This window comes from Misgurnus anguillicaudatus, chromosome 11 (assembly GCF_027580225.2).
Source record: "Misgurnus anguillicaudatus chromosome 11, ASM2758022v2, whole genome shotgun sequence".
In the NCBI taxonomy this organism is placed as follows: domain Eukaryota; kingdom Metazoa; phylum Chordata; class Actinopteri; order Cypriniformes; family Cobitidae; genus Misgurnus; species Misgurnus anguillicaudatus.
Window position 1 is genome coordinate 11,585,113 of NC_073347.2, and position 18,638 is coordinate 11,603,750.

Consider the following 18,638-nt stretch of genomic DNA (forward strand, 5'->3'; position numbering starts at 1 on the left):
TATCCAAAACATTAATGCCAAGGAAAGCCCCTTATACTTAGCAGCGGCAACGTATAGGTGCTTTCTGAAGGTAATAGTACATTATTTTAAATCAAAAGAGATGCAGGTGTGTTATCCAAACATTATTTGCAAGAAAATTCTCTTATACTTGGGAGCAGACACGTATTGAGGTGTTTCTTGGAGGTTTTAGTACCTACCGCATCATCTTCAAATAATATGTGACTTACTTGCATCAGGCGACCTGAAAATGCAGAAATGTTTTATTGCAGTTTTGCGAAATACACCGAAATGCCTGAAAAACTACCTATTAAGAGCCTAAACACTTTTTTGCGATATACTGAAGTTTTTCCTGAATTAACGTGTTTCCATTAGCCGTATTTTCAATTCGCAATGTCAATTTGCACAATTTTAAGAGTCTGAACAAAAGTGATTTACTTGGCTTGTCATCAGAAATAATCTACTCTAGAAGGACTCTGTTGTTATTGATTCAATGTGAAAGTCTAACGAAAGTTAAGTTTGGTCCACAAAAGCCATTTGTTTATGTTGTTGCTGCTGAAACGGTCTAGAAGCATGCGCGAGTATAAACAAAACGACAATGGGGGCATACAGGACTGTGTTTGTGCTGCTTAAGATACTGAGTTTAATAACGCTTTTTCAAGTAGCAGTATTTTTTAAAAATGCAAAAGAAAAAAACTTTGTTATGTTGTGTGAACATGGCCTAAGTATGTCATATGTTGTTTTATCTAAAAATAGTAATAATAGCATAACCTCTCTTCAACATGATTTAAAGTAATCATTCATGACAGCAGCACCAAACTGTGTGGAATGGGTTACAAGTCAAAGTTAAAGCTTTGTTCAAAAACAGAAACAATTACAGTTGTCCTTGCCGACACCACTAATATACAATGTTATTTAAAACATGAACATACTTTCAACAACGAAATCTTCCCTCCCCTATAAAACAACTATAATTGTAACATCCTATAAAAGGACATCCAACCTCCAATTATCATCATTTGTTTCTAGTGCCAATAAAATATGATACTTTATCCAAAGTAGCTTTTTAAATATCAAAACATAAGAATCAAGAGTTTCAACAGCACAGGTTTGAAATGGCACTGTTATGAAGAAGTAAAATGACTCCAGAAGAAAAGCACAGACACAGCAGAAACAACAGACCTCCCCTACAAGTGCGCCTGCTCCCTGGAAAAAGAAAGAACGAGAGCGAAAGAAAATTCAACGAAACGAACCATGCCTGATCCCGGGCCAAAAGCAACACCAAAGTCCGGTGAAGATGGGGGCCGCACCGTGGCCAGGCTCATGCACATTCCATAATACTGCACTTCCTGTCTGTAAAAACCAGGTCAGACCAGACCCATTCACTACAAATTCAACTGACTCAGGTGGCCAATTGACTAACAATGCAACACTTTAGTGGAAATGCAGTCTAAACAAAAGGTGCTAAGATATAATATCCATTTGCATACAGACAGACCTATTTGCAATTGAATCTGCATTCAAATTGAATTAACACTTGAACATAAAAGTGTCTCCTTATCTTATTAGATGTATTAGGTTCATTTATTAATCTCTTAATCTTGTTTTAATTTTTATTTCTACAATCTTTCAAATGGAAATGGCATAGCAAACAAGATTATGAACTTCACCCCAACGCTCTCCAATGAGGTGGAGCGTCTGAGTTTAGCTCTTCTCACACCATTTGTTTCTACTTTGTCTGTCCCAAACGATGGCAAGTCTTCTGAGTCGGCCACAAGCTCCAAATCATTCTTGTCTGGTCGTGACCGGCGGCCGTACCTTTTGGTTCCTTTCACATATTTAGGTTTCACTTCCTCTGGGATTGCTAGAATCACAGAAAAACTATGCATTACAGATAATAACAGCATCTGAGATAGAAGAAATCTAAAATCTAACCTAATCTTTATTTTCATCTAATAAAATAAGAAATTTGTTCTCTTATGTTTATATTTCTATAGGTCCCTAAAAGGTTATTTGTAGAAGATAAAGCTTCTTCATACTTATAAACGTAACAAAGAAATGGTGCTTTAAAGAACCTCTGACTAAAAGGATCTTTGGGGAACCAAAAATTATTCTTCTATGCCATCACAGCAAATATCCATTCTACACCTTTATTTTTAAGAGTGTACCAGGATGGAACATCTCCAAATCAGAGATTAGCTTAACATCTGTTTCTCATCACAGGTTTCAGATATTACTGGCAAAAACTATAAATGCACGCTGACAGACTGCAAATTAAATTTAAATTTTGGTTTTGCACAAAAGATAACAGAATCTGTATTTAAAATCTGATTTTGGGTTCAGTAAAAAAGGCCAAAGCAATCATTTGGCACAAACTTCATATTCTTATGAGCTATTGTTGTAAATGCAATAATAAACAAGAGCAAACATGCCATTTGTATTTACAAATATATCCAAACTGTCTTTATTGCATGAAAATGCTTTTGGATTTGCATACTTTTTTTAGCATTTCCAGCATCACAATATGATCAAATATCCAAAAACACAATAAGACAAACCTAAACTAATCTTCATTTACTGAAATAAAAACAACTGTCCAGTCATAAACTGGCCTTAAAAGGCATTTGAAAAATGTCAATTTTGCTAGTCCTCAAAACTAACTTTACTTTGGCACAACACTTTGATATTTGTTTATACCAGTTGGTCCCAATTTCATTGTTCATAGTCCTATGGACAAGTTTGACAACCATTAAATATCAAAACACTTTCTGTGTTATTTATTTTTTATCTTAACACTTTTTATAAATACAGTGACATTCATATGACTTTCTTTGAACTGTTTACATCACTTCTTAAAAAGGGACATTCCACTTTTTTTGAAAATATGCTAATTTTCCAGCTCCCCTAGAGTTAAACATTTGATCCCTACCGTTTTGGAATCCATTCAGCCGATCTCCGGATCCGGCGCTATCACTTTTAGCATAGCTTAGCACAATCCATTGAATCTGATTAGACCATTAGCATCACGCTAAAAAATAACCAAAGAGTTTCACTATTTTTCCTATTTAAAACTTGACTCTACTGTAGTTATATTGTGTACAAACACCGACAGAAAATGTATTTGATATTACAATGATATTACGCAGTGCCTCAAAGTAGTCCCCTTTAGTAGTAACTTTCAATAGCAGGGGACTATTTTCAGGCAATGCGTAATATCAATGCGCCTCCTGCAGCCATGTTACAGCAGCAAAGTCCTTGATTATTACGCCAGAATGAGAATATAGTCCTAGCCATATCTGCCTAGAGAATCACAACTTTTGATTTTCTGTCGGTCTTGGTACACGATGTAGCTACGGAGGAGTCAAGTTTTAAATGGGAAAAATATCGAAGCTCTTTGGTTATTTTTGAACGTGATGCTAATGGTCTAATCAGATTCAATGGATTATGCTAAGCTATGCTAAAAGTGGTACTACAGTACCAGACCCGGAGATCGGCTAAATGGATTCCTGACACTGTAAAAATGAAATGTTTAACTCTATGGGAGCTGGAAAATGAGCATACTTTCAAAAAAAGTGGAGTGTCCCTTTAAAACAATCAAACCATAAATACACTGTGCAGTGAAGATAAGAATTTAGACAACTTCACCGGGAGCCTTAAGTCCTTCAAATGACAAACCTTGAGTGGACAAGGTCCAGATTAACTTTAAAAACAAAATAATAATGATAAATATATGTTTTCCATCTGCAATTTAAATACCTGGTTCAAGATAGCTGCTCTCCTCTTCTGAAGTACTAAAATCCAATGACCTCGACAACACAGCTACAAAGCCCTCTTTGAACTCCTCGAAATTAACCTGCAACGCAACACAATTGATTATTTTAATGTCTGATGATATCTCATAATAATACAGAATTAGGTTTACAACATCTGTTTTAAACAAAGAAGGAATGAGAGAGGATAGCAAGCCTGCTTATCTTACCCTGGCATAATGCTGTGTACCTAGCAGAGTGTCTAACAGCAAGGGCAGATGGGCATCTAAACTGAGTTTGTGGCATAAGGCGGTAAGCTCCTCTTTGTCAAGGTAACCTGTGCCTGTGGTGTCACAGCTGTCAAACTCAGCCTTCAGTTGGGCCACATAGCGACTCTGCTCCTCCTCATCCATCCCACAACATTCTGGACCGCTTGCTAGTTCTGGGATATAAATGTAAAATAATACGTGTTAAAAAGCTTTGTGGTCAATCTTGCAATAATGGAAGGGTAGTTTGTCATGCATTTGCATCACACACAACGAGAATAAAGTTTGATTCAGTGGTAGAGCATTGTGTTAGCAATGCAAAATGTCATGGGTTCGAATCCAAGTGAACACACATACTTGCAGATGCTTTTATCAAAAGCCCCTTAAAATTTTGTTTAAAGAACCAACAGCAAGTCTAGTCTTAAAGACTACATTTACAAATAGAAATGGAGTTTAAGCTAAAAAAAATATTTTAAACACATATATATATCTATACTTTGTCTTATAAACTAGTTTCAAAATATTAAATGTTTATTCTGTTATATCATGTTGATGCTTCCTGTTATTTAAGGCATCTTTAGTTTTACAAAGAGAGATAAGAATTTTATTGTTTTGGTACAATTAAAATAAAAACTACTAGAAACTTTAGCCAATGAGAGCATTACGTACATTTGGGGTAATGCACTGAAAAAAGCAAATCAGTATATCAGTAAATCCATTATAAAAAAAAACAGTTAAAACCAGCATAAATTGGTAAGATGGTTTTTGCTGGTCTCCCAGCTTAGTTTTAGCTGGTGTAGCAAACTGGTTTGTGTTTTGGTCACTTTTTAAGCTTTACTTTTAAGCTGGAAGACCAGCTCATCCACCAGCTTGACCAGCTTTGCCAGGATGGGAGGACCATCTTAAACCAGCTACCAGTTTATACAGGTCTTAGCTGGATTTTTCACTATTAATCTTAAAAAAAGCCTTATTCACAAATCAAAAAGGGGTTCTTAATATATTTTATACTCATTTAATATTTTCATTTTTTACATAACGTGGCATTATTGCATCTTATCAATGTAAAAATAATAAATCAATACGAACATCAAAAAAATAACAATAAAATACATAAACAGTAAACAGCATTCGAGTCTTAACCTTACAAAAGTGTTTTTTAAGCATTTTACAAATTAAAGCCTACAGGTATCCCACAATGCATCTCGCGGGTTTGGTATACACTTCACCATGGGAACGAGGGACAAGAATAATGTAAAACAATGGTGGAAAACACTCTGGATCGTGGTACTTTCCCAGTACGGTTTAAAAACATTGAGTCCTGAAAGATGTATGGATGGACTATCAAACTAAATCTACGTCTTATGCGCTAATATAACAACAGTACAGTAAAGCATCTTACCGTAAAACTCACGTTGCCTCCGTTGCCGTTAAAGTCACTTTCTGACCAGCATCAATTGCGCTCTCCTACTAAAAACCATTATGGTCATAGAGATATTGCCCACAGACAGACATCTTTTTGGCCTTTAAATAGCGATATAAATACGGCATCTACGATAACGGTACGGGATAAAAGTACACGGCTGCAGGGCAGACTCGCACTCATCCCCCGACTGTAGTTTTGGGAGGTACAGAGAGAGAGTCAGAGATGCTCTGTCTGCAGCCCCTGCTGGTCAGGCGGTGGACGAGACTCAAACACGAGCCTTAACCCCTACCATGAAAACAGCTAAGCACTTTTATTTCCTGATGATTTTTTATTGTACAAGTTAAATTTGCACTTTTATATAAACGCAAACTTTAGTTGACGTGGTTATGTTTTTTAAACGTCTTAAACGTTTTTTAAAACTACGCGGAGGATACATAATATTGCAGATCGTATTATTTCTGTCGAAAAAATTCAAAAGACATTCTTGCTGACAATTTCTTAATAACAGGCAAATAAAAACATTATTACATTTGTCACATTTTCTAGTATAAGAGATGTTTTAATGATTTTCTTATTTATAGTTTTTCTTTCTGAACATTGAAAAAAATGGAGGACATGGATAGTAGACATTATTTACATTATACTTTGAAGATTTCAAGCACACTGAAATTGTATTATAGCGCCACCCATCGGCAGACAACATTTTTGTATTGTACACAGTATGTAATATATATATATATGTGTGTGTGTGTGTGTGTGTGTGTGTGTGTGTGTGTGTGTGTGTGTGTGTGTGTGTGTGTGTGTGTGTGTGTGTGTGTGTGTGTGTGTGTGTGTGTGTGTGTGTGTGTGTGTGTGTGTGTGTGTGTGTGTGTGTGTGTGTGTATAATATCTATGGTTGATTGTATATCACTAACGCCGCCTTCTGACAAAAGTATGCCATTACAGGATCTTGCATAACCTGGTTATGCTCAATATTATATAAACTGCCATTATATAACCCCGTTTTATTTCCACAATAAAAAGACAGAATAGCATGTATGTAAACTTTGATAGATGAGTGAGTTTATGTTCACGTTTGGGGCTATTTTATTTATATTATATTTTAGTTATAAGTTTTTTCCTTTTGTGACAACGACTTTGAAGAGATCTTGATGAAATCTTAATGGGCTATAACACCAGAGAGTGTGCTTTTACAGATCATAATAAAGGTGAAGGGTGCGCCCTTTGTTCTTTTTGGAGAAATTCCCAAAACTGAACTTATACAAGAAGTCATCATCACTCTCTGCTCACCATGACTCAGCACAGCTACTGTACGTGACCTCTCATCTCCAACTAGATTGACGAAAATTGATGCATGTAAACACAGCCAATGTAAGATAGAGTGTTTAGATGTTTCATCTGTAAATATCAGTGATACTGCAAACCAACCATTTCCGACTTTTCCACCCACCAGCACGAGAAAATAACTTTAAATTTAGTTAAATAGTCATGTTCGACTTCAAGCCATGCTGCGCAGGCCGATCGAAATATAACATCAACGTACCGCGAGAGTGATTAAAAAATGCAGCTCTCGCGTGACTTTAGTGTCATGCGCCATAGAACGCATGCAGTCGAACACATGTTTTACGTCAACATACCAAACCCCGCCCACCAAATATGAAACTCGCGTTGCTATTGGATATAAGAGGGGTGCTCAGGTAACGACAAGGAACTGATTGTGGGAAAACTAAGTATCGAGGTTTTGCACTTACATGATCATCTTTCCACAGAACAGTAAGTATATTAATAAACTTACGATTTATAGAATAATTATGAGCTACAATTTTATGCAAGTTAGTCGTCTCTGTCGATATATGAATGCCACATTGTTGCAACCATGTAGGCCATGCACTTTGTATACGTTGACTTGCGAGTTTCTTGCAAGTTACAGTATTATTTAGTCCAATAAATATTTCTCATGGTTGGTGTATTTATTAATTCAGTATCTGTATATGCACGTGTCTTTGCTATATTAGTATACAGTAATATTATTATACAGTGCTTGCACAGTATGGGAACTCATTTTGATAACGGCAGAAAATATTTAAAGCACAATGGGTATTTCAAATGTATTATAGGCTATTTAAAGATGAAACTGCTATAAATAAATAAAGGTAACATGCAAAATATCAACTCATTCATTTGGGTAACAGAAAGTTTCATGAATTGTATTGTAAAGTGTAAACCACCTGTGACAATGTGCGTTAAAAGAAATAGGAGAATCTACATTATGTCTCCTATCTGTATTTATAATAAAAAAGCAAGATACGCTACAGGATTATTTTCACTAACACTACTTTTCCCTCTATTTTCTTTTTGTATTATTTTATTGTAAGTGCATAGCCTACATTAAATACTGGTGACAGTGACTCACATGGTTTCTTATCTTAAGTACAAACAATGCAAGGACTGTTGAAATGCTCAGAAAGAGGGGAAAGTTCAGACCATACAAAGACAAAATTGAATTGCTTTCCACTCTTTTGCAGGAAGAATTATGGGAGGGCAGCTGTCCATTGACGAGAACGTTCATGTGGTTATCGTTGGCGGTGGTTTTGGTGGCATTGCAGCTGCTCAGCACCTCAAGCATCACGGGGTGCCATTTATGCTAATTGACGTCCTTGATGCTTTTCATCACAACGTTGCAGCTCTGCGTGCATCGGTTCAAAATGGTATGCAAAACATAAATGGTACAAAAATGAGACATCTGAATGATTAGAATTACAGAACAGCTTGTTCTTTCAGGTTTTGCCAAGCAGACTTTTATACCATACAAAGAAACATTTGGGTTGAATTTCATCCAAGGACGTGTAACACAGATAGATAAAGAAACGCAGACCGTTGAGCTCGACAATGGAAAGGTATGAGCAGAAGAAAACAAGGTAACACCTTGATAGTTTACTTTAGACAACTTCTTGTCAACTACTAGTCATCACAGTATTATTATGCTATTGAGTTTAGCATACTTTTACATAATAATGATGTACTGTAGAACAAAATAACGTTTTTTCTTTGCGTTTTTAAAAAAAGATCCACGTTTACACCAATTCACAAAAGCTCCATAGTATTATGCATGCCAGGCCAGTAGATGGCGATGTTACCTTGTAAAGAAACACACTGCGGCCCTGTCCCAAATGGCGCACTTCATGTGGACTTTCGGTCTCGTGGCCTTAAATTGCGCGTGCTCACTTAGTCAACGAGTCCATAGGGTGTCCCATCTGTCATTTTGACGCTCCGAAGTGTGCTCATCAGCGCCTCCTTTGACCCCTTGATGCGGTCTTCAGCGAAGCCCGCACTGCAGCAGGCTTTTCGAACTTTACAAACCCAGAAGTCCTTGCGAAAGAGCAATCAGATGACAGAAGGGAGGAGTTCACAATGACGGGAAACTTTTCTACCTATTTCCGGCGTGACGCTCGAATCTGTCCCAAAATGCGTCTCCGGTGCACCCACGTGGACTCGCATCAAGGGTCCCTAAAGTCTGCACTAGATGATGTCATCAAAGTGTGGACTCTGAGGGGGACCACAAGTCCGGAGTGTGCCATTTGGGACCGGGCCTACATCTGTGCACATACCCATTTTTCTACAGGGCAATAAATACACACAATGAAGATGGCAAAGCATTGAACAGTGTTGTTTACACGGATGATAAGGTAGCTTTTTTAATACAAGTGATCCTGGACTATAAAGTGACAAAATTGTGTAAACTGTGTTGGAAAAGTGCTAATAAACTCAGTATCTTGAGCAGCAAAAGCACAGTCCTGCAGGCCGCCATTGCGCATGATGTCACCATTATCACAGATTCACTTTTTCATAGTTTACACAAAGACAAGGAGTCGTTTTCAAAAACGTCCCTTCTTTAAAAGTTAGCGTTTTCAGGACCCAAAAACGCTGTTGTCTTATAAAGCCATATTTTTGCAGCTACATGTCAACTTGGTCTACTAATCCTACTCTACTAATACTTTAATGAGAATTTGTAAACATGTAGCAGTAAATTAATTAGATTTAATTTACATGTAGTTGCAGAGGTTTTTATAGTTAGTAGTAGAATGTCTAAAGTGGACTATCGAAATAAAGTGTACACGAAAACAATTACAGATCCTTTTAATTTAAAATGTACTATTATGTGTTAACAGAAAGTGCGTTATTCGCACCTTATTCTGTGCACTGGAACAAGTGGACCTTTCCCAGGCAAACACAATTCTGTGGAAACCTACCAGTCAGCCATTCAGAAGTATGAGGATTTTGTCAAAGAGGTGAGTGTGTCTTCTGTAATGCTTTCCATGATCTCAATTCAAAAACCACATTTCATTAACAACAGTAAGAGTAGTATAGATTAATTTTTACATTTTCATTTAATTATTTTTGCAGATCCAGGCTGCAAACTCAGTCCTGGTTGTTGGCGGTGGAACCACAGGTGTTGAAATGGCTGCTGAGATCAGGACAGAATATCCAAACAAGAAGGTACTGTAAATGCCTGTATAGCCACACAGCATTTGATCTCTTAACAATAAGATACAAGAACCTGTTTGTATTCTAGGTGATCCTGATTCACCCCCGTGAGGACGTGGCTGATCCTGATCTGCTCTCTAAGGTGAAAGAAGAAGCCAGGCAGATACTGCTGGAGAAGGGTGTGGAGCTGTTGCTGGGTAATAATTCAGTTTGTGACACTGCATGTTGGTATTGCTTAGCAGCATCTTATTTTAAGGTACTTTGCCTCATGTGGGCATCACACATCTGCTTTTCTTCAAAATTGAAGGTGATTTATTGTATGGATGGGATGCAATAAATAATTTGACATTAAGGCAATGCCCAAAGTAGTGCTGCCTCACGATTAGTCGCGACTAATCCTTTGCAGAATAAAAGCTTTTTTTTACATAATATATGCGGGTGTACTGTGTATAATAATTATGTATAAAATACACGCACACACACACACACACACACACACATACATATAATTAAGAAACATTTGAATGTGTATATACATGTTTATTTTATATATAAATATATCTTATATAAATATTTTTCTTAAAATTATACATGTGTGTGTATTTATATATACATAATTATTATACACAGTACACACACACATATTATGTAAACAAAAACTCTTATTCTGCAAACGATTAGTTGCGACTAATCGTGAGGCAGCACTAGTCCAAAGATGTTAAGTTTTATTAAACTAAAAGTATTTTTTAATTCTTCTTTATTGTACTATTTACACACATGCAGGACAGAAAGTGTCAAATCTCGATGAGCTGGAATTCAACAAGTGTCAGAGTGGCATGGTGGTCAAGACCAATAAAGACGAGCAGTTCACAGTCGATCTTGTCATATGCTGTACAGGAAATAAAATCAACTCGGAAGCATACCGCTCCGGTCTGGGTTCAAGTGTTGTTTATTTGCATTTTGTATATAAAAGTATTCTGCTAGTTTCAACTCAACACATCCTTGTTCTTTCAAAAGTTCTTTCAAAAGGTCAGAATACAACTTAGTTTTGAAAAGTGTGTGACTATGGCATAATAGTTTTTTAAATAATTACACCGTTACACATTAGACACATGCACTGATGGGGGCTTAAGCCCAGAGTATTTTATGTGTACACAAATGTATGCACACGGTTGAACACACAACCAAATGCAAAGCATAGTTTATTTTACTTGCAGATGTTTGATGGATGCGCATTGCGACAAAATGCAATGCACCCTTCTCCTGTACTCGCATGCATGACGTATGTGTACAAAGTATGCGTGTTTCCAAAAATCCAGCGGTGTGCATACTATTCTGATAACAAAATATGCGTCACATGCACTGTACGCGGACCCTTGCGTATTCACAAAAACCGATCTATAGACCCCTTCAAGGTTTGTAAACATTGAATGACTATCGGGTGCGCGCGCAGCATGGGGTCGAACTGTTCATACAATTTAGGCTTTATAATTTAATCTAACAGTGCTGAAAAATGATGACTTACCTCAAATGAAGTGAGCACTACAAACACAAGCCTCTTTGATCTTTGCATTGTCTCAGTCTGCACGTTAATTGCTTGCAGCTGCAGATGTTGTATTTTTTTTGTTTTTGAGATTCTGCATGACTCGCGAAAACTTAACGGAAGACCTGGTGCGATTTTCACAGCCCACGACGTAAGTAGGCATTTTTGACAATACCGAATAATACGCAACTGAATCTGCTGTAATGACTTTTCTGACCCCGACATGCACAGTGGGAACAGCCTGTGACGTGAACCGTGAAGGGGTCTATACTTTTAGCTTTAGAGGCTCAAAAACAGGGTAGATAAAAGCCTGTTACTAATTATGATTCAGTTAATAACCTTTCTTACCTTTCTAACCTGCATGTCAAGCTACCTGTTGCAGTAATCTGACATTACGTAGGATGAGAGCTGTACAGGTAGTCAAACGCTCTAAAGGATGAACTGAAACTGCGTGGCAGTGATAGTAACCATGACACCAAAGCTCAGAGGCCTGTGTCAAAAAAGAAAAAAATAGAAGTAAATCTTTGTATCAATGCTTAATTCTTTCTATCAAAATCAGGTGAATAATGATGTCCGAAGCTTTGTTTCACACACACCCACATAACTGCTTCATACTACAAACTGCTTCAACTCTTTGAAGAACAATAACTCTGTGCTCGTGCCCTTAAATGCCGATACATGGCACGCCCATGTGGGTTGTTAAGGTGTATTATATTACGAGAGTTGATAGGTTGATAAAATATTTGGCTTTTGTGGTGAAGCATGATATTTAATATGTACCTAAATTATACTAGTCTTTAGGCAGTTATACAGCTCTAGACAAATTATAGGGCTTTAGTTGATCCTAGACTATTTGACTGCCTAAATGAACTGTAACCGATGATTTTGTTGTAATTCAAGCTTAATATCATTCCATCAAGTAGCCTAATGCATCGAGATGTCCCATTCGTGTTAACATAGTGTCACATTTTTATTTTGCCTAATTAGCATCATTAATGCTAGCCTAAAAGTCGGCTATTAATCTTGTTCACTAGACTGCCAGGTGTAATGTAAAGGTGCACCAAATCATCGGAAGAAATCGATATTTCTTAATTATTAGTTTAATAAGCTTGCAAATGCTGAAAAATATACTATATATTATATAATACATGTGTGCATGCACCTACATTTATTTACTTCCTCTCTTCGTGGATTCAGTTTGTTTACAAACAGGAAAATATCCACATCCGCAATACAAAAGCTTTATTTGAGTTACCAGGAATTGTTGTCATGTATTTACTGGATTCGTTAATTTATTCATCTATCCATTCATTCATTTTTGCTTAAAAGATTATTGCATTGTTTGTGAAACATTTTGGGTCATCGTGTTTCCCCCACTTTCACCAGCAGAGGTCATCGTTAAGCTTTGATTTGAAAAGCTTCGAGTACGTGCGTCACCGATTACATTTTCTGCTGCGTGTTGTAGGGTTGCTCCTTGAGTTTATGAAATGTCAGCTAAAACAGCTACACCAAAATGAATGTCCTGCACCTGCTTTTTCCTTTGCAAAGCATACAGAATCGTATCTGACTTCCAGGGGCTGTGCCCTTTTATTTTTCCTTAAAGATAGCTAAATGTCTTAAATCATATGTGAATAATGTGAACCATATGCTGCAATCTCTCTTCAGGTGCAAGTCTGGCAGAGAATGGCGCTTTGAAGGTGAACAAGCACTTGCAAGTGGACGGCTTTGACAACGTGTATGCCGTGGGTGATTGTGCCAATATCAGTGAGCCCAAGCTGGCATATCACGCTGGACTTCATGCAAAAGTAGCTGCCACCAATATTATTAACAGTTTGTCTGGAAAAGCGTTAACCTCATACAGCCCAGGTAACAAATCATTCACCATTTGTGTTGCCTTGTCTGCCCTTTCTGAAATGTCTAGTAATATTAAAAGCTTTTCAAATTGTTAATTTAGTATCACATTTTGTTATCATTTACTCACCCACATTCTTCTGATCACAATTTTTTTTCTTTTATGAATAACTAAGGAGATGTTAGGCAAAATGTACAAGCTTTCTTTTTAACCGTTAATTTAATGGGTTAGTAATTTGACTGCATAAGCAAACACTTTGTAATTATATTGTTTCTGTCCATTTTGGAGCTTGGTAGTGTAAATCATTACTGTTTAAGGTAACATTAGTATTAGTACATTAGTATTCTGTTATATATTCCTATTAGCAGATGCACCAATATTTTGTTCTCTTTTAGGAAATGTGACTATGCTGGTTGCTATGGGAAAGGATGATGGAGTAGGGCAGTTTAATGGCTATAAGCTACCTCGCTTTCTGGTCGCTAAGGGTAAGAGTCAGAGTCTGCTGCTGTGGAAGAGCTGGGGGGAAATGGGCCAGAAAGCCCCAAAATAATGAAAGGTTACCATCAATGTTTACATTAAAGTTTTTCCTAATTACTGTTTGTTGAGGAAATGTGTTGAAGGAAAAAAAGTTTATTATCGAACAATGTTTTGATTTATCATTGTCTTTAGATGCAATATACTGTATTTATGTAAACTGGTAGAAAGTTTTATATTCTGAATATAAATATCATCATACTTTAATATAATCAATCATGTACTTAAATGTATCATTTTATATACAAGTACTGTACGCACAAGTTAAAGAATTAAACGTTTTTACATTCACAACAGTGTTTTCTTCATTGTACTCTGTTGGTAGTTTTAAAGGGGTGATGGCCTGAAAATCTCTTTTTCATGTTTAAGTGCTATATTTGGGTCCCCAGTACTTCTATCAATCTAGAAAATGTGAAAAAGAATAACTCGGTAACTTAGTTTTGGTAAACCATTCTCTGCAAGCATGTGAAAAAATAGGTCATTCAGATTTTGCCGGTTTTGTCTAATTACAATAATACTGGCCCTTTATCTGCACTATCAAAACACGACTCTGCCATTTAGTGCAGAGAGAAAAAGAGAAAAGATTGACAGCACAATTAAGTTTCAATTTCAACAAACCACAATTATGGCGATCAGTGTTTGCATTTCATCAGCTCATTTGCATTTTAAAGGACACAACTAAAAATGGCACATTTGTGCTTGCACATACAAAGTGGCAATTTTAACATGCTCTAATAAATGATCTGTGGGGTATTTTAAGCTAAATATTCACATACGTACTCTGGTGACACCAAAGATTTATTTTACATTTTAGAAAAATCTCATAATATGACCCCTTTAAGTTTAAACTGCAAATGTTTCTCCACTAGAGGGCAACAATACAAAACAAATTTCTGTAACTTTGTTTTCAGTGTTTCTGCCTTTCCTGGCTTCTCCACTACCACATTGCAACACATGTGCTTTTCACATAACCTATAGATGGTCATAGACAGATTTATCAATTGATTCAATTGAATTTGAAATATGTTGGTTTTACACAAAATTGAATAATGCAGTTTAGCCTTGTCTAATGAATTTGTAGGTTTGGTCAGATCAAAGAAATTAAATGATTATTTTTCACCTTGATCTGTCTTATTGTCTTACCTATTTGGCTGAATAAGTTGCATATTCATTGCCCAACTTTGTCAGGTTGCTTGCTTTTCTTGCAAAGATCTGGCAACATTGAAGTACTGGTTTGTTGACCTGCAAGAGATGTTAAGTCAACAAGTAACGTCCCAAGTATCTTTAGGGTTTTTAAATGCTGGAAACTCCGCATAAGGTTCTGGCATGTTTAGAGTTGGTGACTGGGGAGTCCAGTGGCATTTGGTGTTCATGAAGCCGCTGTTGAATTATTGTTCTTAAATCAAAGTATTGTGCTCTTTATAACGTGTTACACATCCTTGCACGTTGGCCCTGGATACAAGTGGTCTTTAAATGGCAGTCCTGCCATAAATTCCAATTTTGTCAAGCTCACGAATCATGACACAGTTTGTGTTGAGTCAAGGTCACGGAGGTGCCGATTTTTAGTCTGTTCCTTTACTGAATATCTCTTTTGTCAAAACTGTTTGGACATGTTTATCATGTTAGGTTGTTTTATAAGAAAGATGATAGTTTTCCACTTTATTTTCACATTAAATAACTTCTTTAAGTTAACTATAGTTTCTAAGACCTGCAGTCCAGGAACTGACGCTGTAACCTTTTTAACCAATTTTCAAACTGATATTCTTTTGAACAATTTAATGCATCCCCACACAGTTTATCACCTAACACTTGTGAGCCAATGGTCTCAATATGCTCACATTAGATAGAAGTATTAAAATACAAATGTGTTGCTCCATTGACTTTGTAAATTGTTTATGTTAAAACAGGTGACTTTTGTCTTATATTCACCTTTAAGGGGCGGACAGGGATTAGCTTAAACCAGTGGCCGGTTGCATAAACATAGCCGTGACGTTAAGACTGCGTCTTAAGTATGATTCTGACTAACTAGCAATTAGTTAGGGCTAATCAGTCTTATTATTTGGATTTAAATCAGACCAATCTACCTTTCTATGTAACATACTTTAAACAGTTATGATCAGTCTTGAAGAAAAAAATTCATGACTAACTTTTAAAGCTAGTCTTAAAGTTTTATGCAACCGGCCACAGGACTAGGCTTTAGTTAAATTAGAATATTTTAGTCATTTTAAAAGCATAATTTATAAATAAACATTGCTGGTGTGAATCTTCAGACACAACACTCGCACTGATATACACTCACCTGAAGGATTATTAGGAACACCTGTTCAATTTCTCATTAATGCAATTATCTAATCAACCAATCACATGGCAGTTGCTTCAATGCATTTAGGGGTGTGGTCCTGGTCAAGACAATCTCCTGAACTCCAAACTGAATGTCAGAATGGGAAAGAAAGGTGATTTAAGCAATTTTGAGCGTGTCATGGTTGTTGGTGCCAGATGGGCTGGTCTGAGTATTTCACAATCTGCTCAGTTACTGGGATTTTCATGCACAACCATTTCTAGGGTTTATAAAGAATGGTGTGAAAAGGGAAAAACAGCCAGTATGCGGCAGTCCTGTGGGCGAAAATGCCTGGTTGATGCTAGAGGTCAGAGGAGAATAGGCCGACTGATTGAAGCTGATAGATGAGCAACTTTGACTGAAATAACCACTTGTTACAACCGAGGTATGCAGCAAAGCATTTGTGAAGCCCCAACACGCACAACCTTGAGGCGGATGGGCTATAACAGCAGAAGACCCCACTGGGTACCACTCATCTCCACTACACATAGGAAAAAGTGGCTACAATTTGCACAATCTCACCAAAATTGGACAGTTGAAGACTGGAAAAATGTTGTCTGGTCTGATGAGTCTCGATTTCTGTTGAGTCATTCAGATGTTACAGTCAAAATTTGGTGTAAACGGAATGAGAACATGGATCCATCATGCCTTGTTACCACTGTGCAGGCTGCTGGTGGTATAATGGTGTGGGGGAAGTTTTCTTGGCACACTTTAGGCCCCTTAGTGCCAGTTTAGGCATCGTTTAAATGCCACAGCCTACCTGAGCATTGTTTCTGACCATGTCCATTCCTTTATGACCACCATGTTCCCATCCTCTAATCATGGCTACTTCCAGCAGGATGATGCACCATGTCACAAAGCTTGAATCATTTCAAATTGGTTTCTTGAACATGACAATGAGTTTACTGTACTACAATGGCCCCCACAGTCACCAGATCTCAACCCAATAGAGCATGTTTGGGATGTGGTGGAACGGGAGCTTTGTGCCCTGGATGTGCATCCCACAAATCTCCATCAACTGCAAGATGCTATCCTATCAACATAGGTCAACATTTCTAAAGAATGTTTTCAGCAACTTGTTGAATCAATGCCACGTAGATTTAAGGCAGTTCTGAAGGTGAAAGGGGGTCAAACACAGTATTAGTATGGTTTTCCTAATAATAATTCTTTATGTGAGTCTCAAAGCAAGTTGTTTTTGGTCAAGACAACACTAACATATAAATTAGTCTGGGATTAAGCTTAAGCCTTGTCTGGGAAACTGCTTCTGAATATTTAGAGATTTCTTGACTCCACAGCAAACAAAGCAATTTTGCCTTTAGTGTCCCAATTCTTTTGGAGGGCACAGTATTTTATAAATGCATATTTAAAGGTGCCAAAGAATGCATTGAAATGTTATGTTAAATTGTTCTCTGATATCTACATAGAAACTATGTGGCTTTATTAAGTGCAAAAATTATCCAGAGATGGTTTTACATGCCAATTTACAACCCTAGCATTTGCCTTTAGAATGAAATGGTCTATTACCTTATTTGAAACGGTGAAGAAGAATAATGTTGAGCTCTGCTCTGATTGGCTGTTTCACAGAGTGGCTCATTTCAGTAGCTCTGTGTGTGTGTAAACCAACTTTATGTTTGAGTCTGCATCAGAAGAAGATAAGAAATTTGAGGAATGATCAATTATTTTGATTGGTAATGGACGTTAAGTTTGTGTTTTTTCCAGTGTGGACCTGCCAAATGTAAAGGTAACGTCAATAGAAGAACTTTAGCCTAAATGCTAGCATATAGCATTAACTAGCATATAGCGCTAACTCAGCAGTCACAAGTTTGTTTTTAACATTGTAATTAAATGAATATGTAATTTAATGTATCATCAGTCGGTGTTATGTTGAGATTGGCCTGTTTTCCAGCGGTCTTTTGCACGTACAAGATTTACATAGGGAGGAAACAATCATGATTGAGGCTCACAATGTCATTACCATGTACAGAACTCTTATTATTCATCTATGCCTATACAGTTTTACATTCTACAGCACTTTTAAGAGATTTACAAAGACTTTTAAGTATACCTCACAAAATATGATAATTTGTCTTCATAAGAGTTTGTAAAGTGATTTTTGACATGATTCAAATGAAAGATATTTCATCATCTGTAAGTTCTAAGCTATAAATCATCAAGTGAATCATTGTTAAATTGAAGCGTTTATTATTAAAAGGTGCAGCAGGTTCATATCCCAATGTAACTGTAGGACTGGCGCCACAGACTGCAGATCTATCACTGGTAGATGTGCAATACTCCACCAATGTGACTCAGCAAAATATGAGAGAATGTAAATGAACATTTTATGATTCAGAAGAGACATGTTTTGGTGCACGAACATCTGTATACATTGATGTGGTGGGACTGGGATTGCTTTAAAAAAAAAAAACGGCATTTTAACATCAGGGAATAGCA

General features: G+C 36.8%; 2 protein-coding genes across 3 annotated transcripts in view; one reads left to right on the forward strand and one right to left on the reverse strand.

Annotated features, from left to right (window-relative positions):
• Positions 1 to 5,651, reverse strand: part of ninl (ninein-like) — a 33,208-nt gene extending 27,557 nt beyond the window's left edge. The window contains exons 1-4 of one of the 2 annotated variants that reach the window (XM_073873026.1): positions 5,412 to 5,651; positions 3,977 to 4,188; positions 3,754 to 3,850; positions 1,668 to 1,861 (exon numbers count right to left, since the gene is read on the reverse strand). In XM_073873026.1, coding sequence (XP_073729127.1) covers positions 1,668 to 1,861; positions 3,754 to 3,850; positions 3,977 to 4,159 — 474 coding nt within the window. In that variant the 5' untranslated portion in view covers positions 4,160 to 4,188; positions 5,412 to 5,651. The remainder of the gene's footprint in view (positions 1 to 1,667; positions 1,862 to 3,753; positions 3,851 to 3,976; positions 4,189 to 5,411) is intronic. The other variant, XM_073873028.1, reaches the window with a different exon arrangement.
• A 1,538-nt stretch (positions 5,652 to 7,189) lies between these two features.
• On the forward strand, positions 7,190 to 14,143 carry aifm2 (AIF family member 2). Its single transcript, XM_073873029.1, has 9 exons — positions 7,190 to 7,208; positions 7,943 to 8,143; positions 8,217 to 8,332; positions 9,605 to 9,724; positions 9,840 to 9,932; positions 10,009 to 10,117; positions 10,704 to 10,856; positions 13,129 to 13,329; positions 13,711 to 14,143. Exons 2-9 carry the CDS (start codon positions 7,969 to 7,971, stop codon positions 13,863 to 13,865), a joined length of 1,122 nt encoding a protein of 373 aa, XP_073729130.1. The 5' UTR covers positions 7,190 to 7,208; positions 7,943 to 7,968; the 3' UTR covers positions 13,866 to 14,143.
• The last annotated feature ends 4,495 nt before the right edge of the window (positions 14,144 to 18,638 follow it).

Excerpts from the sequence above, each read along its gene's own strand:
- aifm2 (XM_073873029.1), top strand. The coding sequence starts at position 7,969 with ATGGGAGGGCAGCTGTCCATTGACGAGAACGTTCATGTGGTTATCGTT. Across the intron at positions 10,118-10,703 it reads GGGTGTGGAGCTGTTGCTGG|GACAGAAAGTGTCAAATCTC; the intron begins GTAATAATTCAG and ends ACACACATGCAG. Across the intron at positions 13,330-13,710 it reads GTTAACCTCATACAGCCCAG|GAAATGTGACTATGCTGGTT; the intron begins GTAACAAATCAT and ends GTTCTCTTTTAG.